This window comes from Adiantum capillus-veneris, chromosome 3 (genome assembly GCF_014529385.1).
Source record: "Adiantum capillus-veneris isolate H3 chromosome 3, ASM1452938v2, whole genome shotgun sequence".
Classification (NCBI taxonomy): domain Eukaryota; kingdom Viridiplantae; phylum Streptophyta; class Polypodiopsida; order Polypodiales; family Pteridaceae; genus Adiantum; species Adiantum capillus-veneris.
In genome coordinates this window covers 150,367,580-150,389,109 of record NC_140933.1, presented here as the reverse complement: position 1 = coordinate 150,389,109, position 21,530 = coordinate 150,367,580, and the positions used below count along the sequence as shown (strand labels likewise).

General features: G+C 47.1%; 1 protein-coding gene across 1 annotated transcript; it reads left to right on the top strand.

Annotated features, from left to right (window-relative positions):
* The first annotated feature begins 2,953 nt into the window (after positions 1–2,953).
* Positions 2,954–20,530, top strand: LOC147461935 (putative serine/threonine-protein kinase At1g01540). The gene is made up of 8 exons (XM_086509401.1): positions 2,954–3,652; positions 3,751–3,816; positions 3,884–4,036; positions 4,122–4,369; positions 19,070–19,231; positions 19,371–19,500; positions 19,638–19,850; positions 19,938–20,530. The coding sequence occupies exons 1-8, from the start codon at positions 3,482–3,484 to the stop codon at positions 20,019–20,021; spliced, it is 1,227 nt and encodes a 408-aa protein (XP_086365527.1). The 5' UTR covers positions 2,954–3,481; the 3' UTR covers positions 20,022–20,530.
* Positions 20,531–21,530: the final 1,000 nt, after the last annotated feature.

Genomic DNA, 21,530 nt, shown 5'->3' with positions numbered 1-21,530 from the left:
CCTAGGTTTAGTTTTCCAGTCACTTCGGCCGGCATGTCACCCGAGTAGATGGACTCATTTTTGTCTCCGTTCACACCTGAGCAGATCAAGATGGCACAGTATCTTTGGGATGCAGGTACCTCTAGACCTACTACGGCCGACCCTACACCCGGGACTAGTGTGGTCCCTACACCGAGCGGTCCCACACCTCAGTCTAGTGTGCCCCCTACGCCTAGGACTTGTGTGCCCTCTACACCGACGGGTGGTTCATCCTCAAGACGACGTCGCCGTTGTTCTGGAGGCGGTGGTTACTGTGGTAGCGGTTCTACCGATGCGTCCACACCACCGAGAGAGCACCCACCACTCTCTTCAGTAGATAGTTCACTGATGGGCACACCACGTACACCTTGGGGATCACACGAGCATGATCCTAGCAAGGTGTACAGGAGCAAGGATGGGGCTGTTGTGGCAGATAGGGTGGGAAAGGAAATACGACAGAGTTCGACAGCTCTGTACTATTCAGTTTGGTCATACTATGATAGAGATTTGGGAAAATCTTGATCTTGAGAGAAAGAATTACATTGTCGACGCCATTCAGAGAGAGTATAGGCCGGCAGAGGGGTAAGATCAGGTCTCGAATGCCTGGATTTTGAGCGTGGTGAGGTCCACAATGTCACACAGTCGGTCAAAGGCCAGAGACAGGTTCAATGACGGCGATCCCAAGCCGGCATGGTTGGACGCAGAGGAGTGGATTGGGATTACAAGAGAGACACAAGACAATCCCAATAGATTTCAGCAGCAGAGAGATGCAGCCAGAGCACGTTTGGAGTCTGCTAGAGCGTCACATCTTGGGAGTGGAGGCTACGATACGCTTCCACATGAGTTTGTAAGTATTATATGTATGCTTTTAATTATTGATAGTATATATATTATTTGAAGATTTATCTAATGATTAAACCATAATTTTGCAAAAAGTTCCCGTGAAGCGCCTTCCGACACGCCAAGAGGAGAAGTATGGGTACAAGCATGGACTTGTGGCCCTTTTGACCCAGCTACTCTGCAGGAGGAGGGAGAGGACGTCGATTGGGAGGCATTACCATGAGGGCTTCTCACTCAGTGACCTCTTGCATATGTACAGTTTTGTAGTACTTATGTTTATGGTTTATGGTTATGGTTATGGTTGTGCAAGGTTATAGTTATGGTTATGGTTGTGCAAAGTTATGGGTATGGTTTTGGTTCAAGTGATGGTTATGGTTTACTATGATGGTATAGCAATCATGCTATGGTTATGGTTTTGCTATGGTTATGGTGATGGTTATCGTTTTGCTATGATGGTATAGCAATCGTGTGATGGTTATGATTATGGTTATGGTATAACAAGCAAATTATGGTAATGGTAATGGTTATGGTATGGCACACATGTTATGTTTATGGTTTTACAGTTTTCAACTCATGTTTTAATCATGTTAACAAGTTATGTTATTCTTATAATTTTGCTAATTGCCATACACTCGCTCTTTTGCGTCAGCTTGTAGGTGGAGTGTGGTTGCTTGTGCACTCTTCCTTTGGGCAGAGAGGGTTGTTTTCTTTTGCTGCAGTACATGCAGCATTAGTTCACAGCTCTCTCTGCCCAAAAAAAATTTGCAGGTTTTGGTCGTCGGTACAGGTTACGGTATCACCGTCGGTAGTGCCAACGAAATGAGCGTCGGAATTCAATTTATTAATACCGGTGCTTGTTCCGTTGATTATTCTGACGTCTATCAATATGCCTACTCCGACGCCTGCTACACCGATGGACATACCGACGCTACGATATCGACGTCTCTTCCGAAGCTTATTTCAACGCTTTTTAGTTTAAAAATTAGCGCTATTTCGTCGATACCTGCGCCGACTTCTGCGTGACCTCTTGTAGTGCGCAGTGAACAATTAGAGATTTACGTAGTGAAAGGATATCTCATTTATGAACAGGATACAAAGAACCTCGATAAGGTCACCCCGAGGGTTTTTTCTCGGAGGAGTCACTTAATAATTATGTGACTATCACGCGAGTGTATAAAAAAGGGGTTATTTATTTTCAGTTTTTCTCACATTTTTACATACAAAAGGGTACCATAAAATGAAATTGAAAAAAATAATTACAAATTGAATTATAAAAGGGTACATTTTATTTGTCAAAAATTCAGAGATAAAACTTTTTGAAAATAGTCATTGAACACGTGTGATATAGAAAATCTATACATAGTGACCCCCCCCAAGGATTTTTTTCCCACTTTACAGGCAAGTGAAAGTCATTTGTAGTGAGCATTGTCGGTAGCCAGAGACTACATGGCCAGTGGAGAGTGCGATGGACACGAGAGAGCTAAGGAGATGATGGAGTTGCCCACTTTCTAGATGCCACATTGTGGATTGCATAACAAAACCTTATACTATACATAGACTTGGTTTTCCTCATGGGATCGACCAAGACAAAGGCATAGGTATTAGAAAACGTAACTGGCAACTATGCTGAACATGTAATCACCCTCGTAGAGGGGGTAACTGAGAAAGGGGTAACTGTTTTTCAGTTACCTCCTCCCCTCAAATAATTTTACCTCAAAGAGCCCCTCCCTCCTTGTGTGTGTCCGTGAGAAAATGTCAATCAAAATTCAAATCAATCCCATCATGTCTTGTCTTAGGCCATGGTCACGCGAAGCTTAGTGAGAACTAAGCCTGGACAGAATTTGACAGGTCGCAGAAGAACGTGACCGACAGTAGCAAGTAGAGAGAGAAGCGGAAGGTGCCGACAGGATAGAGAGAGAGGGAGATGACCAAGAGCGTACCGGCATAGTTACAAAACTATGCACCGGCATAGTTACAAAACTATGCCGGTGGAAAGGTTTCGCTATCAGACGTACGACTGTCAGACTTACGACAAACTAAGCCTCGCGTGACCATGCTCTTACCATTATCCTCTCCCGTGGAGACGGTGCCAATTTACTAAGTTTTTCAGCGCCTGCCTAGTACCTACCATTCGAGTTCATCAGTGCATCTGGGAAACGTGTGGACGATTAAAGACTGTAGTCCAACCAGTTTCGACGTTCTCACAATCATCACCCTCGTTGAATCAGGGATGAGCTGTGCCAATGCTGCACGTACAGTCGGACTGATTTTAAGCCCTTGTAGATCAGTATGCGACAATGAAACTCTGTAGTCCCCCTGCCAGTGATAGGCGGGACGCAGCTCTAACGACATCCGATAATAAAGCTCAATTAGACCCAGGTGGCGGAAAAGGGAGTACCCATGTCACATGATTACCGGCTGTTTCTTGTGAGCAGAGCTGGGCTTGTTGCTTTGTGGCGCTGGCAAAAACGGAAAACGTCACGATGTGAACATCAGCATCACTTTCCCCAATTGCCAAATCAAACCAAATTACAGGCCTCGAGAGTCGACGAGCCTAGCCTGGTTGCCAGGTTGGGAACATGGGGTCTTTCCCACTGATTGACTGGTTTTCAAAAATAGCAGAATGACTGCCACTGCCAGTTTGTTGCATCAGTTCTGGTTGAGCTTCCTTGCTCCTGACTGCACATTTATGTCGAGAGGGGCCGGGCTCCTTGGCGACCAGCTGTCGCAAAAAACGGGGATCTTGGGGCTGCGGCTATGGGAAATAGTCGCTCTTGGAGTGGGTGCATTCACGGTACTCATCCTCTTCCTGCTCTCTCTCAGGCTCCATGCGTTGGCCCGCAGCAAGTCCAAAAAGCAGCAGCTTCTAATTCCCACGTCTGCGTCGGCCAGCTACTGCTCCACATCACCAGTACTACTTCCATTCTGGAGGTCTCTAAGGACATCAAGGAAGTGCAGGTGAATCGCACGCACGCAATTAAGGACAAACAGTACTGATCTGCATATTAATGTAGGTGCTGTGCAGGAACAACCGCCCCTGTATAAGCTACCCTCGTCGGTGGGAATGGGATCATCAGTGAGGCGTCAGGATCACTCGCTTTCTGCGGTCGACATTTTGAATGATGAAAAAGAGGTGGTGACTTTTGCGTACGGATCAGGGGGCCGAGCCCATGACACAGTGACTGATCATGATCATCCCATTTTCCACAGCGTTCAGACGTCTAAAGGCGAAGGCCCAGTCCGGCCACGTCGTCGATGATTAGGGGACCACCGAGCGCATGAGTGACCTTCACCCAGCTGAAGCTGCAGGTGTGAGCAGTACTAGAGAGCGCCAGCTGCAATGGTCGACGTCCGGATGGGGCGAGTGGTACAGTGTGGAAGAGCTGGAGAAGGCAACGAGGCAGTGGGCACAGAGCAACATTGTGGGGAAGGGTGGTTATGGCATCGTCTATCGGGGCCTGCTGCCGGATGCGTCTGTCGTCGCCGTCAAGCATCTGCTGAACGTCAGCAGGTAGGTACCAATACCATGGTAATCACACTACGTGTACATCATACATGTACTGATGTACATGCTTTGCTTTATTGAGCAATGGTCAAGCGAGGCTTAGTTATCAGTTAGTTCAAATAACTAAGCCTCATTCTTGGTCACACTCATAAGGGAGCATTAAATGAGTTACTAAGCCTACACTTTGTAACTATGCCAATTTTGGCATAGTTGTCAAGTTCAAAGCTTAGTTGGGAGGATGAATGAATAACTATGCTTCGCATGACCATGCAAGAGGCTTAGTTATTTATTTAATGCTTTGTCTTTGCATAGTTGGCATAGTTATCAATAACTGATAACTAAGCCTCGCGTGACCATGCCCTTATTTATTAGTTCGCACACAATTAGGCGCTGTTGAATCTTGATATGTTTAATGAGCAACGGCAGCACAAAGTATAAACAGTCAGTCATTGTATTATATTTATATAATAATAATGATAATAATAACAATTTATGAGGAAAGCAAACAATATAATTTATAAGCTGGGGAGCTGATCGCACTGGTACTGAACAGAATTTTGGTACTTCGTTCTCTATCTAATATAACTCTCTCTCGCTTTTATGGGAAAGAAATAATAATAATAATAATAATAATAATAATTTATAAGGACTATGATCTATCCCGGATCATCGATGATGCAGGGAGCAAGCGGAAAAGGATTTCAGGGTAGAAGTAGAGGCAATAGGTCGAGTGCGACATAAGAACCTTGTTGGCCTTCTCGGATACTGTGCCGATGGTCCTCACAGGTACTGCTCTACGCTTCAAGATTCTCGTTGGTAATTTTGAATGACCATTCAACAGCTAATAAATAATTTGGTTTCGCTCCAAGATGCTCGTCTATGAATACGTGGACAATGGCAATCTTGAACAGTGGCTCCATGGCCCGCTAGGAGCAAGCAAGCCCATCCCTTGGAATGCGCGAATGAATATACTTCTCAGCACGGCAAAAGGGTAGGGTATATATTGCACTTTTTTGCTTCTTCATTTCCACATCCCTACTGGAATTATGGAATAGAAACGAGACCTGACAGTGCCCGCCGCTCGGCAACATTATATACCTACTTCTCCGCACTTTGATATGTATTCGATTTTAGTCCAATCGCTATCCGCACTTTGCTTATGTAGCCTATCCACAGCACTAAAGGGCACGGGAGGAAAGAGATGGGATCCGCGGTGGGGGTCTAAAGGGGGAATCTCAAGACGAATGGATGGCGAAAAAAATGGGCACCGATCGTAGGCACAGGGACTCGAACCCAGACCATCAACGTGAGAGCCCAATGCACTTACCACTACGCCCGCGACGGCCTTGTGAACATGTGGGCAAACCATAAAATCATAAAGAAACTTGGACAGGCTCCCCGCCTGTCCAAGTTTACTATATTTTGTCCTAGTTTACCCCCGAAATCAAGGGCTGCGCGCGCTTTGATCTCCCGTCCTAGTTTCGCTGCCGTGGATCCCGACGTTGGAGCTTCAGTATACCTCCCGTGCCCTTTAGTGCTGAGGGTAGCCTATCCCAAAGGGGTGAGACCATAGTGATGACTTAAGTCCCTTTTAATAATGAAAAAGGGTAATATATTTTTTAAAATTGCACGATTTTTTAATCAGATGAGGCAGATACAACACTCATTTCAGAGACAAAATTGAATGATGAAAAAGAGACTTTTCATTGGAGACAGAAACATGTAAGAGCCGGGTCGCTCCTAGGTTAGTAGTGAGCGCAGGGTCGCACCCAACTTCCTTGCGATGCAGAAAGACCAACAGGGGAGGGACCAACTCGAGTGCTACGCTGTGATTGGCTCACGAATTCCGACGTTGACGGAGAAACTAGCTGGCCCTTAATCTTCGCTTAATCCCTCCCTTTTTCACAGTGGTAGTGGGGTTAGCAGGAGCGTTCGGATTTTCCGCATAACTTTGCGGAGTTTTTGCAAATGGCGAATGTCTTCCCCCTACTCCCCTTGCTCCTCCCGGGTGCGACCCGGCTCTAAAGACAATGATGAAAATTTGATTATGAATACAAATAATGTCTGAACGACTTTCAAAAATTCGTCTGAAAGCGCGAATAAAAAGGAGATGCCATTTTTTAATCCGAAGAGGAAGTGTTGCGGTGTGGATATTTGAAAAGCCTCCCACAGCCACCGCCCAGAAGCGCCTCTCTCAAATTCTCTCTCTCTCTCTCTCTCTCTCTCTCTCTCTCTCTCTCTCTGTGTGTGGAAGTCTTTCTGTCTGTCTCTCTAAACCTTGTCTAGGCGGTGGGCGGCTACCCCCCCCCCCCCCCCCCCCCCCCCCCCCCCCCCCTCTCTCTCTCTCTCTCTTTCTCTCTCTCTCTCAGAGTCCACAAACAATGGCGAGGGAAGTGGAGGAGGGATGGCAGACGGCGGGCGAGAGGAGGGGATGTGTTCCCTCCGTCTGTGTGAGCACATTTGACAAGCTGAGCGTGTTTCTCTCAGCTTCCTCTGTCTCTGCGGATGCAGTCGAGGACTTATCGATGAGCAATGTGAGGCAAGCAGCCAATAAGGGCTACAGTCTATATGTGTGTGTGTGTCTGCGGGCACGAAATAGGCAAGAGGAAGGTGAGGGGATGGGAGCAGGGTGCCGACTACAAGAGGTGCCAACGTGGCTTTTGTGTGTGGGAGGGGAGGGAGGGAAGAATATTCGGGGAGTAGCTTTAATCTTTGTGAGGCCTCGCTTACGTTTGCAGAGGAAGGAGCAGCAGTAGGGCGAGCTCATTGTAATCTGCAGAGGAGCAGCAGCAGTAGAGCGAGCTCATTGTCGTTTGGAGGGAGTAGCAACAACTGGGCGAGGTCAAAGGCAGGGGGACGTGTGGGTGTGGGTGAGGCAAGGCAAGGCGATGCAAGAGGGGGGGCTACCGAAGGGGAACGGGCCATTGTGCAAGGCGCTCTATCTCTCTCTGCGTGGCCGAGGGTTCAGGAAGGGAGTGACAAAGGCGTCAAAGGGGTTGCATACATAGTTTGCCACTATGGGTCCTATTTTGGGTGACCAATGGCCCTTGCTTAGCCCAGTTGTGCAGTCTGTCATTGGGACGCATGTCCATACCACCTCTGTGTCGCTACCCCAATGGACATTGGCAATTGTTGGAGGCAATTCTACTACTTGGCCTCTCAATCGCACCAAGTCTACCGTTGGACCACTTCCTATATTTGTGTAATGAATACAATGAGCATCATGCGTATTCAGATACAATGAGCATCCGTGAGCGCTATAATTTAAGGTCAACTAGCCACATTTGAACTCATGACCTGGTTCACGAGCTCCTTTGGACTCCACATCCGAGTCCTTTTTTTTTACAATAAGGCGCAATGAATTATATTAGAGAGAAAATAAGATACTACAAACGAGGTAGGCAAGGAGGCCTATAGGGATAATTACAAAAAAGGAGCAGTGTATTGTTACTGTCGTATCACACAAAAAACATCCCCGGCTAATGATCATAGATACAAAGATACAAAGTTCATCCAGCGTTGGGGAATCCATTGAGGGAAGGAGAATATCTGAGAGATCATGCACTTCCCGAACCAGATAATGAAGTCGGTCAAGGAATCTGTCCGCATCTTCAACTTTAGCGATTGTGAGGCTAGCTTCCTGCAACATCTCTTCAATCCAGCCAGAGAAAGTGTTGGAATCTTCTTCGGTAAGAGGGGGAGTAGGCAGGTAAGTAGTATGTGCATGGAAGACTGCGAGGATACTCCTGAAGATAATGAGCCTACTCCTCCAAACTGCAACTTTCACATAGTTAGCTTGTCTTTCCTACAAAGAAAAATCAGAGAACAACACTTTCAGGCTAGGTGCCTGGTGAAATCCTTCCAAAAAGGAATTGATTCTTTGCCTCCATATTTCCTAGAAAAAATCCGCACAGGCCTTGTTACAAGCCTTAGAGAGAATGCCTACATTATCACCCAGAAGCCATTGTTTCCTGGACAAGGGTTTGCCTAGCAATTTGTTAAGAGGAGATAGAACATGCTTATTAAATTGACAATTAATGAATAGGTGATGAACAATTTCAATAGAACTTCCACATCTGCAACAAATCCCATTGTTTAACCCAGCCTGAAGAGACCTTTGGCCTGGCGAGGAAGAGGAAGAGGATCAAAGAGTAGCGCAGTGGCAAGGAATAAGAAGGCCAAGCTGCACGCAGAGAAGGGGGGGAGGGGGGTGGGAAGACGGTGTACAGAGGAGGTGGGGAGGTTCGGAGGAGCCATGTAGGTGATTTGGAGGGGGGGAGGTATAAGAGGGGAATCTTATTAATGTTAAGGATAAGCCCAACTTGGCGGCCAACAAATATGAACAAGATGTATGCCCTTAAAAGGCTTGACAATCTAAATCCAAACTCTTCTTATCTTTTGTTCATTGCCCTGCTCTTATCTTAATTCGATCCTTCCTCACTCTCTCATAGCAATGTCTATTAGGGAAGACATAGGATTTTCCCTTAAGCCGATATCAGAGCCAGATCGGTTGCACCACATCGCTCCCCACGCATGCATCTCTCCATAGATCCCCTCAATGGCTCAAGAAGAGCTTAGCATAAGGCTCTATGCGATTATGCAGAGAAATGGCATTCATTGTGTAGACTGCTACAAATTGAACCTTGGGAGCAAAAGGCTCAATTAAGGCTACAAATGAAAATTAAAGCTTGCGATTTTTTTTTTAATAGAGAAAATGCAACTTGTGCCATTTCAACCAGTGCTACACAGTGGAAGGGAGAGGGGGAGCTCAAGGCTCGACCCCAATGAGCCAACAAGAGGGCAGCTTGGTTAGAGATGGAGTGTGGGAGATTAATGCAAGTGAAAAATGCAAGGCATCGTAGCATTTCAGAATTGAAGAAGCATTCTGGAGCATAAGGCAGCTCTGCTGCGTTTCAGTGGGAGTAAGCATCATCACCTCTCTCTCTCTCTCTCTCTCTCTCTCTCTCTCTCTCTCTCTCTCTCTCCCCTTCTCTTACATGTGTGTGTGTGTGTGTGTGTATGGAAGTCCCAAGACCATTTGAGCTTGGCTTTCTAGCTGCAGAATCAACACAAGTTTCAAAAGGGAGTGCTGGAGGCCATGACAGGGGATCGCTGCAGTAAATTGAGGGAGAGATTGGGAAAGTGTACACACACATCAAAGGGCAGTAATCTTGAAGGCTTGCGAAGAAATCTGTTTTTTTTGTGTGCAACAGCGTAAGCAAGATGGACAAATTGGGGTTAGACCAACTTGGGCAGCCAACAAATATGAACAAGCTAGATGCGTGTCCTTAAAAGGCTTGAAAACCTAAATGTAAACTCTTCTTATATTTTTCTCATTGCCCTTCTCTTATCTCCTTCCTCACTCTCAAGTAGCTATGTCTATTAGGGAAGCTATCTGATTTTCCCTTCAATTAATAATTGAATTTATTACATGTTTGCCAGTAAGTGAGGCTGTTTTTTATTAATTCAAAAATAGATGCAAATTGAATCTACGCTTTTCTAAAATTAAGAAAAATTAAAAAGTTAAGCCTTGCTAGAAATAGAAAAGGCAAGCTTTTTTGTTGTGTAAGAGTCTCTCTCACTTCTCTTGCTCTCTCTCGCTCATGTGTGCACAATATGCAATCATCTCTCTCTCTCTCTCTGCTAACTGCAACAACAGGCATGGTGTTGGAGATGAGGGTGCCGTAGTGGGTATCATCGATGCAACCAAGGGTTTCAAAAAGGGTCAAAGCATGGGGCGGTGCAATAATGGTAGAGGGAGCTCAAGGGGTCTTTGCAAAGGGATGAGCAACTAGAGGGCACGCGTGGGCGAGGCGAGGGAGGTGGAGTGGGGAGGCAGGTGCACAAAGATCTCCGTTGAAGCTTGCTAACTAGGGTGACTCTCTCTCTCTCTCTCTCTCTCTCTCTCTCTCTCTCTCTCTCCCCCCCCCCCCCCCCCCCCTCCGGCCCCAAGGGACTCACATGCCTTGTTAATATTATGCACTCTCCAAACGCTTGTAATTTGTGTTGACGACCGCCTTGCCACTATGTGGAATGCAAGAGAGTAGGAGATGACCTATTGTGCAGCCTGGGAAGAGAGGCTGTGCCAGGAGCTTCAATGCATTTTTCCACGTTCAGATGCAAAACTTGCAGATTCTGTAGTAGCAGGGTCCGGTTTCTCTGAGGTACTGCGGGAGCAAGAAGGCAAGAGAATGAAGGAACTGAGGTAGAGTACCCTGTGGAAGTAGTGATGCGAGGGCCAAGGCAGCGGGGGCATGCGGTGCGGCCACCGGCTAGGTCACCAAGCGGCGCCGATCTCGTAGGCACAAGCGGCAAACTCTTGGAAGGGAGAGTAGTCATTATGCTAGAAAAGCTCCCGCATATTGATAATTGGGAGGAAGCTCGAGGATAAGAGCGCCTACCCATAGCCATGCTAAAAGTGCAACTAAAACAGACGACCCTGTGAAATGAAGGAGGGCCGTTAGTGGCAACGAGGGAATCCCATAGAGCAGACTGCAGGGTACTGTCCGGTTATTGTTCCGGTTTCAGTGTTGCAATGGATCCTTTTCACCGGAAGTGAGTTGAACCTCCATCCTTTAAACAACAATCTCCCATCTCAGAGGCAGGAGGCCTTTTTGGAGGGTGGTTCAACCACCCTCTAAGTCGGGGGCTCTTTTCGCTTTTGTGGCAGTTGCAGCGAGCCTACCGACAGGCTTTTTCAATAAGGGGACGCCTTCAGAGGCCCTAAAGTCTGAGTGAAGGAAGGAAGAGGAGGAATTATCCCACATGTAATGGAATCAAGCTTAGAGCTACTTAAAGCTTACTTTCATCACTAAACAACACATTTCAAGTTTGCACTACATGTTTGTCTATGTTGAGCCTGTGCTAAGCTAAGTCAATACTCAAGATTGTGTTTATGAGTCCAAGCTAATCTATCTTGGAACCTAACTCACTTGAGTGATAATTTTACTTACACACACTCACACACTTGCACTATGTTTCTCTTTTATCAACCCTAGTTAGCACGACCCCATTCCCATCAAGTGGTATCAGAGCACTAGGTTATGCTAGCTAGGCTTGTCGTTATGCGTTAGTGTGTTAGTGATTAGCATCTCCATTAGAGTGATTAAGTATTTCTTAATACATTGGCATTTCTCGTAACTATTTGCATCTCTCACTAATCAAGTCCTAATCTAGCTATGTGAGGTCACATCCTTGGCACACCCAAGAGGCCACTACCCTCCATGGCTAGATAGGCTTGATTAAGGAGAGGATTAGGACCTACTATTGCACTTCTAGTCATTCTTTGGTGTCAATTTGCTAGATGCTAGCATCTCCAATTAATCTCCCCGATTTCTTAATTACCAAGCATTAGTCATCTCATCCCAAAGCTCTTCTTGCAAGCTCTCCATAGAGCCCTTGATTGCTTTGTTCCGAGCTCGAGAGTTCCCTCATCTCCAATCCCAAAATTGTCTAATTTTAGTTGTGTGTGCGCGAGTTCTATATGTCCATCCTCTGCCAAGCCAAGGTTAAAAATTTATTTTTGGAGAGATATCTCACAAGAAGCCGAATTGGGATCTTGGCTAGCTCATCATACTATAAATAGTATGTGTGGGGTGGCGTGGGTTCAAAGCTTGCCTAATTTCAACTAAGCAATCCGGGCAGACACAATCTTCTAGATACTATCGAGTTGAATGCTGCTAGTCGGGTCCGTAAGGGGCGTAGTCCTGCGTGCAAATTCCTTACCTTTGACAGTACTCCCGGCGGACTTCAATCTCGCAATGAAACTGGGTTGATTCCTTGGTCGGGGGTCCACAAGCGGTTGAGCACACTAAAATTCCTCCTGGCCTACTCGCCCTGACCGACTTGCTCGAAATTGACCAAACCAACTTTCCCACGAGCCTAGTAGCCTTTTAACGCCTTTCTCCAACAAGCAAAAGACTGCTACACAAACAAACCTTCTAATAAATGCACTAAGAAGGGACACCCTCCTTCTCGATGCTACTCAAATGGTGGCAGTAGCAATGGAGAAAGCAGCAATAGTAGAAACAACAATGGAAGCTACAAAGGAAAGAGACCTAACAAAGGATCAGCTCACATGGTAGAGGACGAAGAAGAAGACGAAGGGGAGAACAACCTTGTCGTCTATGACGACATACTTTGAAGATGCAACCTCTCTACTTGTAGGAGATGACTTTTATTTTCGTGTGTGGATATTATCATCCTCTGTGGATTTTGTCAGCCTGTGTGGATTTTATCATCCTGTGTGGATACAAACTTATTATCATGTGTGGATATTGCATCTTCAGTATTTTGTCTTAGTCCAAACCTCAAGGGGAGGATTGTAAAGTGTGAGCTTTGTCCTAAAGTTTGAGTGAAGGAGGGAAGAGGAGGAATTATCCCACATGTAATGGAGTCAAGCTACTTAAAGCTCACTTTCATGAATAAACAAGACAGTTCAAGTTTGCACTACATGCTTGTCTATGGTGAGCCTGTGCTAAGCTAAGTCAATACTCAAGATTGTGTTTATGAGTCCAAACTAATCTACCTTGGAACCTAATTCAGTTGAGTGATAATCTTACTTACACACACGCTGTGGATGTTGGCTGCAGCCGATGGAGTGGACTGGTATGGGGCTGTACTTGTAATTTCGGACCCCGGAGAGCCTGCCAACTTGGACGGCTAGCTACACAAGAAGCGGTTTGGGTTACACTACGGGAAGGCACTCTAGTGTGTTGCTATTCGAAGCTGAGAGAGAGAGAGAGAGAGAGAGAGAGAGAGAGAGAGAGAGAGAGAGAGAGAGAGAGAGAGAGAGAGAGAGAGAGAGCGTCATTTCATTGACGAGCTCGCAAGGGAAAGGGGGAAGGAATGAGTGCTGCAAGAGACGGACATTTGTTGCCACATGGCAACCCACCATTAAGTATATAGATATAGATACCTACCTACGTTCAAACTTCAAACCTTAGAGTTTGAAACTCTATTGGAAAAATTACCAAAATATCCCTCTTATTTGTGGAAATTCCCAAAATACCCCTCAAATTTTTCAAAACCCCCCGCGTGTGTGTGTGTGTGTGTGTGTGTGTGTGTGTGTGTGTGTGTGTGTGTGTGTGTGTGTGTGTGAGAGAGAGAGAGAGAGAGAGAGAGAGAGAGAGAGAGAGAGAGAGAGAGAGAGAGAGTACCTACGTAGGCTCCCTTGCCATGGCAGCTCAAGATGACATTCAGTACTGCAGAGAGAGCATGTGGTTCTACAGAAGGCATAACTCCAATTTGCAACAGGTGCAGGAGTGCATGTGGTAAAACTCGAGATGAGCAAGCAAGCCGAAGAGAGAAAATAGCATTTATGAGAGTAGGTGGGGTGCTCTTGGGTTGCGGGATGCCACTGGGGTGGGATGCCAACGGGCTGCTCAGTGGTAGGACAAACCGTGCCCGCAACCCAAGGAAAGAATCCACAATGGCAGTGCGCCAACGTGGAGGTGGAGGAAAAAAAGAAGCTACAACGAGAAGTAAAAGAAGATGGGAAATGCTACCACAGCAACACCCATCTCTGTCTTTTTAATATATATATATATATATATATATAAGATAAGATATAGTGAAAAGAGCTTGGATTGGCTAGATAATAAGTGGAAAAGAGGCCACCAAATATGGGCAACAGGCCGTGACTACAAATGTCTAAGAGTCTCTATATTGGAGGGCCCTCAAAAATTTAGTAGTTGCATTTTAAGAATAACACATCCCCATAGGAAGCAAGTCACTTTTTGAAGGGACCAATTTGAGAAAAGCATAATGGGAAAACCTAGTGTAGGAGGTCAAAGGTGACTCGAGGTCAAAGGTGGAGTCACCTGCAATACCGTCATTTCTTAGGCCTGTTTCACATTGGGACAAGCAAACGACGCTTTTCGTCACATGCACCAATCAACTGTTGTGTAGACGCATCGCCTTGTCACACAAGGTTGTTGCCCTTGTTTTCAAAGCTTAGCTGGCTGTCCATCTCAGCGGCACACTTTCCTGAGAAGTGTGTCGGCCTACCTTGCCCGCCCAACCTCAGCCCACGCTCTGATCTTGTCGTCCGATTGGTTGCAGAGCAACTTTTATAGCTTTTCCAACTTCATCACCTGCGCTCAATGTGACACCATTTCCACTGGCCTCTGTAACCGAGACTGCTCTCACAGAAGGACATGGTGGTAAAAGCCATCCAACTCACGAAGGACAAGCCACCGAGTATGACAGGGCCTTTAAAACAAGGGCCCATTTGTATTTAGGGGGTGGTTGAAAGACCCCGTAGCTTAAAGGCGTTTTGAAAATGCCCTGCATTTTTTGAAAAGATAAAGGGTGTATGGGGCTACCTCTAGGCTCTCATCATGATTTAAACGGCACCTTTAGTTTTGGCGCTGACTAAGTTGCCATGTAAGGCATTGGCGAAGCGCGGGGTTTATGCAGCTGTCCGTGCAAAATTGAGGTGCGCAATTGTGATTGGTGATCAACTCGTTAGATGGCGGGCGATGCAACAATGTGTAAAGGCCCGTAGAAAACCTACATGTGAGAGGTAAACGGACTAATCGTCATTGATTTTAGATGCCTGCGCATGAGGACAATTCTGAGCATTTTGTGAGCAGAGCAGAGCGAGCTGTACGTACCTCTCGCATCTGCAAACGGCCAACATCCCTTGTTTTCCTCTTTTGATAAGCGGAACCAAGAAGCTTTCAAAGGTTTGGTCAAACTTATACACCAATTGTGGTGTTTGGGACAGCGTTGATATGTGATCAAGCACAACATCAAGGTAACCCGCGGAGGCTGGTATGGGAGCCATGGTGGGAGTACATATTACAGAGTATGGTACCCCTAAAGGATCACTCCCGGCCGTCGGGGGGAGGGGGGCCAGGTACAAAGAGCATGAGTGCTGACTTCACAGGTGTAGGTGAGCAATCGGCTGTCACAAGCATTGGTATCGAGCATGTGCAGTGTTAATGAGCAGATCAGGGGTGCAGTCACGAGCAGTATAATACTGAGCACGTGCAGTGTTATCGAGCAGGTCAGGATCAAACTCGTTCTGCAGGAGCCATTCTGGAAGTTGAGATGTCAGCATGTCCTTGCGTTCTAGCAGGTGAGGTGCCCGCATAGTCAAGGTCGGCAGTCATCGTTGAACGAGGTGGCATTACATGCCAGAATCTCTGTCGGGACCGACGGATGCCAGCCAGGTCAACAATTGGAATGCACAGCGACGTTGCGCACCTGACAGGGTGACACTTCAGCACAAGGGATGCGATCAGTTGTTGACACGTCAGCGTGTGGAATGCAGCATCACCTCCTCACGTCATGGGCGGACACATCAGCAGTCAGAAAGCCACGAACGATTGACATCTCAGCAGATGGAATTGCAAAACTTGCTACAAAGCCTGTACTGTTGCACATTGCCATATTATTCTGCATTGCAGACTATCACAAGTCTGCACACACGACAACTGCCATGTGGTAGTTTCTCAAGCCAAGGATGTGGCTACCTGTCTGTTTCTAGCCTACACATGGCCCCCCTCCTGCTGACCCTTGACGGGCGGGAAAGGTCATTGGCTGACCTTTCCCTGTAATCCACGCTCCCCATGGCTTCCGCCATCCGCCTGTCGCCATGAGTCGGCTGGATTACAGGGAAAGGTCAGCCAACGACAGCTGTCCTTTCCCTACCCCTTCATGCATTCCGCGTGCTGATTTGTGCACATCTCATTGGACGGCAACTGCTGATTTTCCTGGCGCTGATGTGGTATGCATCCACCTGCAACAGTGCATGGGAATATACCGCACAATAAAGGCGTGTTGATGGATGGACATGATCCTCTGCCACAGGACCCCTGACCTTGGCGGTGTAGGGAAACGACACTGAGAGTGTCCTTTTCCTTTGAAACTGGCTCCCGCCATGGCTTGTGGCCTCCCTGGCGAGCGGCAAGGAGGCTGCGAGCAATGGCGGGAGCGAGTTTCCAAGGGTTCCATGCTGTCAAGCGTGGTTGGGAGGGAGGCCAGGTACACAGAGAATGAGCTGCTGTGCACAATCGCTCACCTGCAGATATTGCACAGGGCAATTCTGTGTGCTGACTTGTCGTACATTTGATTGCGCACTGTCGTGAGCATTCCATATGCTGACCTGTCAAACGCTGCAGCCTGCTTGATATTCGCACTGCTGATGTGCCATGCAATTATTTGCGAAGGGTTAGACAAATTTACGGCTGCTGATGTGGCGCCCATCCAAAGGCTGCAGCATTGGATTCTGCACCGCTGCGATGCGCTGCCCCTCGACCAGCGACCTTGACAGCATTAGGAAACTTGCTGATAATCGCACTGAGAGGGACAAGCAAAACAAATTTTTGGCGAGCTTCGGCAGGGCTAAGAAGCTTTACGTGGTTTTTGATCAGATGTTAAGCTCTCCAGCTGCAGTCACCTATGCTTGCTTTTTGAAGGGTATATTGCATTATGCACGACGTTGACATGGAAGCTTCCCGTCAAATGTCATCACCTATGCAGGCTTTTTGTCACATTATGCACTAGGTTGACATGGGCAAAATTGAATTCATGATGAGATTGTTAATGAGGGGTTGTGCATAAGAAGTAGTTGTGCTGAACAATGCATCGACATGTCTTGTGCTTTCAAAAGCACACAAGTTCTTGATGAGCTTCTTGTCTTGAGTGCCTCTTGGAATGTGTATTGATTGCATTTTTTCCTCCACAACAACGGGCAAGAAAGCTTTTAGGCGTGTTTTTAGCAGATACGAAAGGCTTGCTTCTTGTCTGGGATGCGATCTTTTGGAATGCAATCAGTGTAGGAGGATACATGATCCATGGCCAGTAAGGGCTGTATGCCCAGTGTCTTCTACTTTTGAAAGCGTGCAACAAGTTCTTGCAGTCTCTGAAATGCAGGATTCATGTTTAACAAGGACGGGCCAACAAAGGCACTTAGCCTAAAATTATTGAATGTGAAGAAAGGGCTTCTGCTCAGATGCAGTTTCCTATGTGTACTTTCTGAAGGATATGTGGCATTATGCACGGCGCCAACATTAAAGCTCTGGGTGGTTGTCATAGGATGTGAAGCAAGGGCTTCTCTTCAGATGAGTGATCTATGCGAAGGTACATGGTGTTATGGCATGAGGTTGACATGGGCAAATCAAATTCATGTTAGTCAAGGGCTCTGGTGAAAAAGTAGTCGTGTTTAGCAATACTGATAACACTTAAAAGAAATCCTATTAGTTCCGAATATACCCCTCCCCTCCCCTCCCCTCCCCTCCCCTCATCCACATTCCAAAGGCGCTTCCTGCCTCGGTCTGCGCACAACCATCTCCGCCTTCATGCCCCTCTTGCCTCTGCGGCTCTTCACAGGCGTTGGTGGTCACATGAGAGAGGGGGAGATTTAGCTTATCCATGGGACAACTGATTGCTAAGGCAAAGCACCCTGGGACCGCAGGTATGGAAGCAATGAATGTAGAACAGACAGAGCAATTGAGCTCATGGCTCGTGTAACGCATGGAAGTTGGCTGTGAAGTAGAAAGAGCACACAATTTGGGGGAGGCAAGAAGGCCTGCAATTGGCAACCTAATCCCGAGGACACCTAATCCCGAGGACGTGCGAAGAGAGAGAGAGAGAGAGAGAGAGAGAGAGAGAGAGAGATCGAGAGGGAGAAAATCGTGGAGGCGAAGAGCCTCTCACACTGTGACAGAGAGAGATCCAAGCATATCGGAGAGATTCTTCTCCTCCCTGTTTTTTCAAAATTGACCAGACATACTATTTGGGATGCAGTTTCTTGGAATGCGTTTTGCTGGATATGCCCCAAAGCGGTGGGCCAAAAAGCTCTGGGTTGTTCTTAGCAGAGACAAAGGGCTTCAAATGTAGTGAGCTTATGGTTGCGTATCGAAGGCATATGGAAGTATGCAAGACATTGATGTGGACACATAAAGGCACGTAACATTGTTGTGAAAGCTGAGATCGCCAGTCACACACTTTTGAAAGATAAAACCTCATGCTTGGAATTGCTTTTGTTGGTATTTTATGCTTGGATGCAGTCCCTTTGAATGTATGATTGCAGGTTATGCGCATTCAGGGCATGCCCAGGGCTGTTTGGGGTTTATACTCAGATGTAGTTCCGTGAATTCTCCTTAATGAGGTTATGGTTATGCACAAAGAATCCAGCTCCTATTGTGTTCCATTATTCCACTGATGGATGGCTGAGCACCTTTCTCGATCTTTAAATTTTGTCATCAGAAGCATTCTCCTTCGACTCTTATCACTTTCGATTTGCAAATTCTTTTGAGTCGGGAACATTGGATGTTTAATCATGTCAAGGCTCTGTTCTATTTGGATGAGTCTATTCCCATCCTGTCCAATGAATCGGAATGAGTTCTATGGTCCATTGAACATTGACCTGTTTTTGAAAGATTGTGACCATTTTAGAGCTTCATGTTTTTAGTTCATTAGGTGCAGTTTGGCCATGATTCATGGCTTGCGGACTTGCTAGGAATTTAAATTAAAAGGCCCACTGCATAGGCTCTTTCCTCTCCCTCTATCCCATGACCAGTCAATGATTGCTTGCCCCGCCCCCTGATACAGAATTAGATCCAAAAACAAACCTTTAATCCCATTTTCATTAATTTTGTTTCACAGAAGGTGCATCGGACGTACACTCTGAACTTTGAACTACTATTAGTACTATGTATAAACTAAGGAAGGTGATGGTTTGGTGGGTGTGTGCAGGCTTGCTTATCTGCACGAGGATCTTGAGCCGAAGGTGGTTCATCGGGATGTGAAGTCGAGCAACATCCTGCTGGACAGCAGCTGGAATGCCAAGGTCTCAGATTTTGGGCTGGCCGGTGCAGGGGTGAGCCACGTGACAACGCGAGTCATGGGAACTTTTGGGTAAAAAGGATGGTCATGTAATTATAGCACATGCGTGTGACGTGATGTAGGCCGTAGACGTGTTCGTATAAGGAGTGCATTGCATCTTCTGCTGGTGTGAAGTATTATGAGGCCTTTATAATATTAATGTTCCTTGCAGGTATGTTGCACCTGAATATGCCAGCACTGGTTTGCTGACTGAGAGCAGTGATGTGTACAGTTTTGGGGTGCTCATGATGGAGGTCATCACAGGGAGGGATCCGGTGGACTACAGCAGGCCAACTGGGGAGGTAATCAGCTGTGCTTGAGGCAGCTGCCACAAGATTAATCATGGCCTCTCTCTCTCTCTCTCTCTCTCTCTCTCTCTCTCTCTCTCTCGGGGGCAGGCGGCCGAATGACTAGTGACATGATGCTTAATTGGTTGCAGATGAATCTGGTGGAGTGGATGAAGCGCATGGTGGTGGGAAGTAAGCGATGGGAAGAGGTGGTGGACCCACGGCTGTTGGAGAAGCCATCAGGCAGGGCTCTGAAGAGAGCCTTACTGGTGGCTTTGAGATGTGTTGATCCCGATGCTCTACACAGGCCTCGTATGGGCCATGTCGTCTACATGCTTGAAGCAGATGATCTTGCTTTCCACCATGTAGCTTCTTCCTGCTGTTTCAACTCCTTTTTACAAAATCCATTAATTTCTGTTCTTTCCTCACCGGCCTGCTGCTGTTGCTTACAGGTTTGCATGAACAGCCGCAGCAAGCTGGGGGTGACTGCAGATAAAAGCTTTGGGCCAGTTAATGATCCTCATGGTCAAGAGTAGAGCTTTGTAGAAATATTGTACATTGTACATAACATTATGGCGAGGGCCGCCGCAAGCACATATCAAAAGCTGTTGGTATAAATTGGTTGTTGGTAAAACAATGTAAAGGAACTTGGAAATGAAGATGGAACCATCTAATCTAACATATATAATGGAGAGAGGCTTTCCTGGAAAGTGCCACGTGGACGCGCTAAAGGTAAAACGCAAACAATAATTTTAAAATCAAATAATCGCTACCATGGTGATGGCAACTGCCGTGAGGTCTTCGTGAGGATCAAATTCACCATTCTGCAAAAAATCTCTCTCTCTCTCTCGGCTCTCTCTCTCTCTCTCTCTCTCTCTCGGCTCTCTCTCAGCTCTCTCTCCCCCACTCCTTGTACGATGTCATTATATAGTGCGATTGGTCCACTTCGTTTTCTCCATGCCATAGCCGTCACATTCATCACTCTTTGATCCCTCTTCGATCCTGATGACAGCGGTGCCAGTAGCAATGAGGGTGGAGGAGGTGCCAGGGACGCCACATGCAGTGGTGGTATTACCCTCCGCCCCCTCCCTCTCTCTCTCTCTCTCTCTCTCTCTCTCTCTCTCTCTCTCTCTCTCTCTCTCTCTCTCTCTCTCTCAGCTCTCTCTCTCCCACTCCCTGCACGACGTCAGTATATAATAGTGCGCCCTCTCCCACTTCGTTTTCTCCATGCCATAGCCGTCACATCACATCTCTCTTTGATCCTCTTGATAGCAGTGCCAGTAGCAATGAGGGTGGAGGAGGTGCCAGGGACGCCACATGCAGTGGTGGTATTACCATTGTCGAATGCACAGGGACACATGAACCCCATGATGGAGTTGGCCAAGCAATTAATGGGCTGGGTGCACGACAGTCACCTTCATCACCATATTCGAGCATGCGACGGTGTGACTGCTGCTGTGCAGGCGGCAGGTTGAGAAGGAGGGGCTGATCGGGGTTCTGGACGTCTTGCCAATGGACGTCAAGCATTGTGTGGTAAGCGAGGAGTACTTGCAGGGTGATGGTCACCTTCATCACCATCGATCATGCGGTGGCGTGACTGAGGCAGGTCGAAGCGGATCAAGCTAAGAAGCAGGGTCGACATCCTCTCTCTCTCTCTCTCTCTCTCTCTCTCTGCACGACGTAATATGCAGTGTGCTTGCTCCCACTCCATCGTCTCCACGCCATAGCCATCACATCACATTACTCTTCGATCCTGATGGCAATGGCGCCAGTAGCAAGATGGTCGAGTTTCTAGGGATGCCAAATTTGGTGGTATTACCATTTTCGAATGCACATGGAGATGGTCAAGCTAAGTGGTTAGCGAGCCAGGGGGTGATGGTCACCTTTATCACCATCGAGCATCACTACTACATGCGTGAACGGGATCAGGCTAAGAAGGATGTGATCGGGTTCCGAACGGCTTGCTAGTGGATGCCGAGTGCATGCCATGTGGTGAGCGAGGAGTACGTGTGAATGCTGGAGAGGGGAGGCCACAAGACGGAGGC